This window comes from Pecten maximus, chromosome 9 (assembly GCF_902652985.1).
Source record: "Pecten maximus chromosome 9, xPecMax1.1, whole genome shotgun sequence".
NCBI classification, from domain to species: Eukaryota; Metazoa; Mollusca; class Bivalvia; order Pectinida; family Pectinidae; genus Pecten; species Pecten maximus.
Window position 1 is genome coordinate 36,558,032 of NC_047023.1, and position 9,418 is coordinate 36,567,449.

A 9,418-nucleotide genomic window follows, 5' to 3' on the forward strand; every position below is an offset into this window, starting at 1 on the left:
TTTTTATCACAATGTGTTAGACTAGATGTGTTTCTAGATAAAGACGCCAGGATTTATATAAAATGTTTATAAAATACAAAGACAGCCAGACTTGAACTCACCGTACCATCGCGAACTACTACAGTATATGCTAGCAGAGCCAGCCTTCCGATATACAAGGCAGCAAATGATTAATGGCATTTAGCGACGGGCTACATATACCTAAGACATGCCAATCATTCTCTACATCACCGGAGAGTCGATGGTATTGGCTGCATGACCAAGAGATCTCGATAACACACGCCCTCTCACGAGGCGTCAAATCCGCCAGAGGGCGAGGTGATTACAAAAATAGTCTTACAAGAGTATTCATGGGGCATTTCGGTGTATAGCGGTGTCAGTGTGTTGTAATAACTAGTGTTAGTTTGGAGGGTTGTGTTGTGTGTAGCAAGGGACTGCCGATATCGGTTTATACAGCTGGACACTTATTAACGAAAACACAAGGCATATACAAACTACAGAAAGTGTGTGTATCAATTAACACTAGATGGATATACGGAAGATGCATTAGTTACCAAGTATATATATTACTACTGTTGAGGATCCCTTTACTATACGTAAAGCCACGAGTTAGCAGACGATACATCTGACCGAGGACCCAGTCCATGAACTCTCGTTGGATATGGATGAGTGTATATGTTAGCAATCACGTCTCGGTGGTAATGTGAACTTTCACAACAACGAGGTGAGCTATATCATTCTTTAAATCGTCAACAGTGTAACAAAACACGATAGTCAGGACCCACTGTTGTTAACAGGCCTATTAGGAACATTTCGGCTTGCTGCTTCGTTCAAACTGCTCATTCAAGGGAGAAAAATACCTTTTATAAAACAGATTTATAAAACTGTTCAGGTGAAAAGGACAAGAACGACTCGGCATACCAGTAAGGGACAGCTGACTGTACATGTTATTCATTACGGTAACACTTTACAAATCTTTTTTGTGACTTGGATGTTTTAAATATTTTTACAACAACTCGTTGACTATATGCACACGTGTTGTTGTTGACTATGTCCCTGGAAAGTCCGACCCGTCCGTAGGATGTTTATTCGTGCCTCCTGGGTCCTGTCACTGTGTTTTGCACAATCTTGGCTATGTAGTTTTGTGATGTCTGCCGAATACTGTGACGATGTCCAAGACTGGTGTGCAAGGAGGATAGGATGTGGAATGGCACTTCAGCACTTCTTTGCGGGATGCAAAGAGAATCTGTTTCATGAGACTGACGTCTGTACCACGTCATGTAAGAGGGCTCTTATATCTTTGCTCTCATCAGAAGACGATGCCGGATTAGATTTCATCAACTGCAACTGTAGTGGAGATCCATACTGTCAAGATAGAAAGCAAGGAATTGAGGTATGCACCAATGACGTTCTAGAGGCCATTCATAGTGTAAACGATGGGACATCAGTGGTCAGTTGTACTCTGGCCAAGTGGATTTGTGAAGCGGACAGTTCATGCTTCACTGCATTAGATTTCTACAAAAGTCACTGCAGCAAGTTATTTATAGGTGATAAATGTACGGAGCGATGTAACAACAGTGTTACAATTCTGTATCAACAAGCCAAGGCTCAGAAATTACAAAACTGTGAATGTGATGGAAGTGAATTGTATGATTGTAAAAGTATCCGGTACTATACAGATGTTCTATGTTTTAATAAGGTGTATCAGGTGAAGAGCTTCAATGGAAGCAACAGATTGTCTGTTTCACTTCTATGTGTGACCCTTCTTATTGCCTCGTTATTGTGGTGTTGGAGACACGTGCTAGGGGGATCTCGTTCACGCCGGTGACATATTCAGCTGGGACATTAACGAGCGCAGAGGCGAGGAATTATTAGCATTTAAAGTGCAATTAACACGAAGTCGATCACACAAATATTCCGTTTATTTCCTAAGAAGATATCAATCAACTTGTGAAGTTGCCGAAGGTCCCAGTCGTGCTTGATCTAACCCAACACCGATGGATGTTAAATGCTGCTACAGATAACAGGCGATAAGCTGTTGGAGATAGCTGTCACTGATAGCAGATCAATGTCACTCGATAGCTTCAATTCAATGAATCAACGTATTTAGGTACGATTATAAGATTAAGCGCAGATATCACCGGGAATACATTCAAAGATCTTGATATGAATAGACGTTATAATCAATATCAAGAGAGATATAGATTTTGTTCCTGATTATTTAAGAGTGCATATTTAATTACTATCTAAATACATGTGCCTGTATTGATGTACAAATAACATTTATCAAAGCGAGAGTAAGCTGTTCAAGTAGATATTCTCGACATATTTTTTCTACTTTCAACTCTGAGTTTGCTCAAACTTTTCTGACTCTCAGTAAGTGATTCGAATAACATTCGATTATAGATATTTTACAAGGGCACGTGATCAGTTAAAAACAATTTGTTAATACAAAATTTGGACACCAGACCATTGTGTATCTTTTAAATATAATATGCTGTTTTTGTTGTTATTGTTGTATGGTGGCCGAATGTATACTGCTGTAAGACATTGTGTGTGTTACTTCCAATGTTCGGTTAATATTGTGAGTTGCAAATGGTTAATGATCTCCAAATCAGGACCTCGCGCCATTTTAATATGTGTATGCATTTAGATGTATTGCTGACTTTTTACAACTTTCTGATCATCCGTAATATTTAATGTGATGATGTTTAGTGATGTTTTTGCTGTGTATTTCTATATCCGTCAACGGAGAAAACCTTGCTCACATACAAAGAGTTTATAGCCAATGCTTTTTTCCTGATGTGCCAGCTGTGAAAAAAATCATAAGCGCGGGCTCCTGGCTACACGGCTAGAGCACACACAAGGCCACAGCGCCAACGTTACCAACTTCGTTTCGATTGTAAGATATTCTTGTGATTTATGGATAATGTCTCTCTGAGTATAGATATATACCGTTGAAGCGAGGAATTTTCTTTCATATTCTTTCATGTGTTGCTGTTTAGCTCTGTGCGCAAAAACGCATTTACCATTTCACAGTTTGAGTATATTGCTCTGACCGCCTAGTCGAAGACATAATAAAAACCCGTAGAAAAAAAAGATGTGATTTCTTTTATTTGAAATTTGAAAAGAAAACCTGGATAGAAGTTTGATATTTCAAATAGCTGACCTCAGCATTACTCATATTAAAGGAAAACGTATATAAGAGTAATTGGCATATATAACTAAATGAAACATACAACCTTTATTTCATGGTCGGTTATCACCTCAGTGAAGTATGTGTTTATTATGTCTCCGACGAATACAGAGAAATTAAAAATGCATACAAAGTTTTTCTTTTCTGTAGGAATCTAATGTGCTATATATTTTTCACATGAAAGAGATATGTATATGACTACGGAGGCAGTATTTATATATTTGTGAAATGAAATCTGTAATATTTATTTCATTGTGTGTGTAAGTGACAGTCACGGAGTTCATTGTGGTCTTGTAAATAAGTGTTTCATTATAATCAGAGTCAGAATGTCAAAAATTTTAACCAATCAATATAATGAACAACCGATGCCATAACTAGACTTTGTTATCTGATACTTGAAGTTTAATTTAAAATCCATAATAACATAGATTTTCTTGTGCCAAATGTATTCGTTGATTAAGATATGTGATGTATAGTTCTTGATTTGAATGCACAAAGAAACATGTATCGTTTATTTACATGTGGCGGCATGCTATTAATTCACCGCGAATATTATGTACCTTAAATATCTATGTCTTATCTGGAAAATGCAACAAATCACTATTACATGTATCGGAAAATATAGTGTTCACGTTTTAATGAAGGATTCCAAAACGAGAAAGAAAAATATAACATTTACGTTTTGGCAGATCCAAAATTTTTTTGGTTGAGTTAATTACTCTGATATCGCTGAAAAATTTATGGAATTTTTAGAAGATACACTTAAGTAACATTACATACATATTTCCAGAATATACCCTGACTTACAACTGACAATTTCCATTAAGTACTATTAAATAAGTTAGATAATCCCTGAAAACTGAAGCATCGAAATTCATGTAGACAAGCCCTTTCAAAACCAGAGGTGTCAAAACATTAGTTAATTCAGTAATGAAAAAACCCCAAGATCTATTGGTAGCATTTATTGAATACGTTTATAGTATAAGATCCTCAGGACCAAGATAGTGGAGTGTGACTGTCATTTACACACAGTTTCGTTCTTTCTTTGTTTGTTTGGTTTCATCGGATGCATTCCAAAACTGACTTGTTTGAATATTGTAACAATATCAGACATTACATGCCACGTGTTTGTTGTTTGTCAATGGTGTAAATATGACACTTGTTTTTGGGGCGGTGAACAATATCCACAGTGTGTCCCATTAGCACAGTATCAGAAAATCAAAAAAGGCTAGATTGAATACGTCTGGTCAACATGACAACAAATTTAGTATAAATCACACGTTAAGATGATCATGGTAATTATTGAATTATAACTGTTTTCTTCTTCATAACGATGACTTGTTCATGGTCTTTCAAAATATTTGATGTTTCAGTTTTTATTACCAATGTAAAATACCTTTATTTTTAATGTGTTCAAGTTGAACTGATTTGTTTAAATCTAGCCTTATACTCGCAGATTTCAAGTATGCTCAACTTGCCTTTGCTCTGCAATTTTACTACTGATACATCGTTTACAGAACAGATTCTTTCTTGATGGAGCTTCATTGAAAATGAGTGTATCTTTTTCATTTGTAAACAATCATGAATGAAATACAAACATAAATTTAATGATTTCATCGGTTAGACAGCGATTAGAAATGCATTCATTTTTCCTTGTGAAGATGACAAAGCTTTTTACTTTGGTCCTAGGTCACCTTGCCGAGTACATATTTCGGTACAACGACATTCAATAGCATGCGGATAATTTCGGACTCGTACAAATATGAAGTGTCATGCCATTGTTTACGAAGTGTCAGTGCATTGTCTGCTACTAGAATAGGACCACAAATCACAGAAGAGAGATAATACAACTATGGCGGGGGTTAAAATTGTCAAAAAGTGCTGTCAGATATTTAAATGAAAAACTAGATGACACTAGTAAACACACTCTATATAAAATTTAAATATAACGCTTTACATTGCAATGTTACTTCAGCGAGGTTGAAATATTAAATTTCAACCTAGATCAGAATGCCTGATACAGGCTTAATTTATGATATTATCATTTACATGCTAGGGACTCATCATTATATATACACATTTAGATTTAAATTGTATTTTTGTGATATAAATGTGTCTACTACTTGGATCGTTAGCGTCATATCTGTAGTACAAACAAATTTGGAAATACACATGTAGTTAGATAACAGATTAGCGTTGTTCATTGCACAATTTCTTGGGCGTAACTTACTTTTAAACATGTTTTATGTGGTATAAATTCGACATTTATTTTGAAACATTTCTTTAAATTTGAATACAAAAATAATTGAAAGAAATATTATACTTATCAACATCATTTTATCTCGACACATAAAAATGTCATTTGAATATGAAAATATCAAAGGGTATTTAATGCCCCAGAACAAATAACCCAGTTTTGGTGAAGAACTGACATAAATAGTTTTTTCCGCTGTTTTGTTCCATTGGCATAAAGAAGTAAGTGGTTCAGTTTAACTTTGAAATGCACTGCAAGATAACTTGTACGGCGGTTTTTATAGAATATTCAAAATAAGCCCGATGTGTTTCGTTCAAAGTCCTTGACCTTGCTGTATACAAAGCATGTTTAACGATCTGAAATTTTAGCGACAGGTTTCACTATAGATATCAACTTGGCCTGAGGTCCAAACTGACGAGGTGGACTAGTAGTATGGTAATCTACTAACGTAACTGAATGGACAACTGGATATTTATACCTATACGAAAAAGGGTAGTAAATGAACAATTTATCAGACTTATTGTACAGCGTACAGCGATAAAAACACCAGAACTTATCTTAAATGATACAGTTAAAAGTTGAAACGTTATAAGTACTTAATGTAATTGAAACGTCTAAGAAATATGCTTTGCCGATTGTCTCCCGAACTACAAAATTACAAATACAACATTATCACAAATCAAATCAAATTGAAAGCAGTCCGGGTCAGCTTTAGCACTATAAAGTTTTATCACAAAAAAATCCTTATGGTAATTCCTCCGGCTTCGAAGAATGAGACGTCCTCGTTTCATAATTCTTCAGTGTAAAAACACATATCCATGTTGATTTCAAGTGATCCCGTAGGCGTATTGTCCATCATTGTTTTTACTAAAAATGTGCCTTTGATAAGTTCTAACCTTCTGTCAGGTTTTTTGATGCGAAAGATTTTTTGAGCGAAAAGTTCTATATTGTCCGGTTTGCGGCAAAACGCTGGCGTTGATTAGAACTGTCCTCGGTGTCCAAGTGCGTTGATTCTTAGCTCATTGTTTTCAAAAATTGTTTTGTCAATTTTAATCCGCACTTCATTTAGTGCTTCCTTGTGTTGTTTAAGTTCAAAAAGTAGTATGCTGATTTTGAAGTCCCTTGCTTTTGTTGTTTCAAACTCTTTGGTCTAGGAAGGGTTTTGACTGTGAATTTCAATCTGATGTTATGTGAACTTATTGCGTTGATTTGGTTTAAAACTTATCAGTATACGTTAAAGTTATCAATTATTCTTCTGGTAAAACAGACAATACCTGTTTAGTTTCTCGGTTTTTCCTAAGTCGGAATCTCGCCGCCGTTTAGATGTGGATTTGGTCTTTTTCTATGGTGCTGTCGTGATTGCAGACTCGCTGCCAAAAGAATTGTTCAGGACGGGAACAGGACGTCGAGTGCTGACGCTGTCTGGTTCCAGGGGAAAGATGATCTTGTACAAATGTTTGTAGTATAATGTCTGGTCCGAATAAAGTACATCATTGAAAAGTGTCCAATATTTCCGCACCGATAACAATAACATTCATTTGCGGGTCAAAACATCAGAAGGTTCGACCTGAATGGACCCCCACATCTATAGCACGATGTCATCCGGCACAGTTACAATTACAAATATTGCTCTGGGTTTTTCAAATATATGGCGAACAGTCCTGGTTTCCAGTCCGTTTGATTCCGAATACTGAATACCAGCTTTTGTTTAGCTGTAACTGGAACGGAAAGCGTGCCCAGCTAAAAGTTGGGTACTATCGGAATTAACTCCATCATTTTATCAATTTATGTAAATCAAGCTGTTTTGGACCGTCTTACATTGTTCACATACACCAACTACAAATCGTGATGGAATAAGTCATAGGACAAAGACTCTTTGTTCTAGTAAGACAGGAATAAACTTTCTATTTCACAAATTGAAGAATTGACTATGATTGAATAATCTGATAAGTTCAGTTTTTGTTATCTAATACTCACTGCTATAACCTAAATTAAAATGTTAGCACTGCCTCATTGAAAGTGGCAATACAAAATTAATCATTAATCATTATTGCCACATCTTTGATAGAAATCGAAAAGACAATCTTCGAGAAGTAAACTACCATGTTCAAGCAAGTTTTGGCAATTGAGCATCAAAACGTTCGTCGTGTCAAATAGCAGTCGGGGTCTGTAGTAATATTTACAGTAGGCAACAAGTGCACTTCCATGCCGAAGTTGGATCAATAGCAATTTATAGCCTTAGTTTCGTACTCAAAGAATCAAAGCCGTATTTTCGTAGAATCGTATCTTGCCAATATATCATCCGAACGCAAAATGGGGCATTTACGTAATTGGAAGCAGCATGATTTTAATATGTTAGCGCACTTCAACTGAGGCTGCTCAATTAATCGTCTTACACATAAAATCGATTTCATCATGTAATTCCAATTTTAGATTGGTGGATTCAATTATCGTTATGTCATGTTATATACGAGTCTATTTACAGGGTACTTAAAAAACATTTTACAGGATTAGATTGAATTGCCGCAATCGAAAAAGAAATTTCATCATATAAAATACTCAGCTATAATGAGAGGGTATTATAGTGTATGTGTTAAAGGAGGATAAAGCATAGTATCCTCCAAATCTATGTACATCTGTAAACATAGACTGTTTAATGGCTGTTCATCTGAGACCTACCCTTATTACCAAACTGGTTTTTATAGTCATTTTAGATATTAGTAATACTTACACTAGCTGTGATGTACAAAGTAATCTGTATTGGGAATTTCCTGATTATCTCCAGATTATTCTACCCAAATTTAGTAATTAGTAATATAGATACAACTTTTTATCGTTGATCGACCCATTTTGCGAATTCAATAGCCAGGAGCTGTGTTGTTCATTTGCCTAAAATTCATGTAAGGGATATATTTCGTTCGATGCTGTTTACCAAGGTTGTAACAAGATTTTGTTCCTGGCAATGTATCAATGAAAACGAATATATAATGTTTATTTTAATAACGAGTTACCATGGTGACAACTCATTCAAGTGCTGTATGACGTCATAGATTCGTGTGTACTGAACTATGCATTACCTACATTCCTTCACATGTGTATATGCGACAAATTAATGTATTAATTGCAAACGTATGACACTGACCCCTAGGATGAAGTACTACCGTGGGATGGAAAGGTGATTAAATTAGGTGTCAGGTGCTGCCATCTCGTGTCGATGATTAGACTTACTTACTAATTGGACCGCCAAGACAGTCATAAATTACCACTTGGCCAAAATTCCCTAGACAATGAGGAAATCAACCAAAAGTGCAGAAACGAGCCTCCTCCCACTATCCGTCTGTCTCTATCGCCAAAATGATGAGAGTCTAAACCCGAGGTTGGCTGAACGGAAGCAAAGAGGTCGTCTGCGTTTTGTCAGAAAACCGCAATTATTGGCTGATATTTCAGCAGCATCTGTTTGAAATCGAAAGAAAGTGATGACAGGATGTAAATAGTCTCCTCATTGTTGAGAGATAGACGACTGTAATATGTTATTAGGTTCTTCCGCATGCGCAACACGGCGGGAAATAGCTTCCCCCCGCTTTCCTCTATCACAGACATATTCTGAAATAAGGACAGCTAGCGTATGTATCTATACAGTGTATGTAGATATTTTCACCGGCCTACTTCACTCGACATGTTTCTTCCTAACTCTCGCCCTCTAGGCATAAGTGTTAAAAGCTCTGTTATCTTACACTGACGGTACAAAACCCCGCATAATAACAAAATGGCTGGATTTAAGGTACAGACTGCCCACAATTTAACAATGTTTTAACTATACTTCGCTAGTAATTTAATTACTTTAAATTCAAGCTTATATTTTATAATAGAAGTAAAAAAGTGAATGATTTAACATTAAAGCTGTAAGGATTTTGAAAATTTACTGGACGGTATCGTTGTATTTTGGCTCTATATTTAAACATTTAATG

General features: G+C 35.9%; 1 protein-coding gene across 1 annotated transcript; it reads left to right on the forward strand.

Annotated features, from left to right (window-relative positions):
* The first annotated feature begins 322 nt into the window (after positions 1–322).
* On the forward strand, positions 323–4,312 carry LOC117334367 (growth arrest-specific protein 1-like). The gene has a single exon (XM_033893947.1). It carries the CDS (start codon positions 1,082–1,084, stop codon positions 1,826–1,828), a length of 747 nt encoding a protein of 248 aa, XP_033749838.1. The 5' UTR covers positions 323–1,081; the 3' UTR covers positions 1,829–4,312.
* Positions 4,313–9,418: the final 5,106 nt, after the last annotated feature.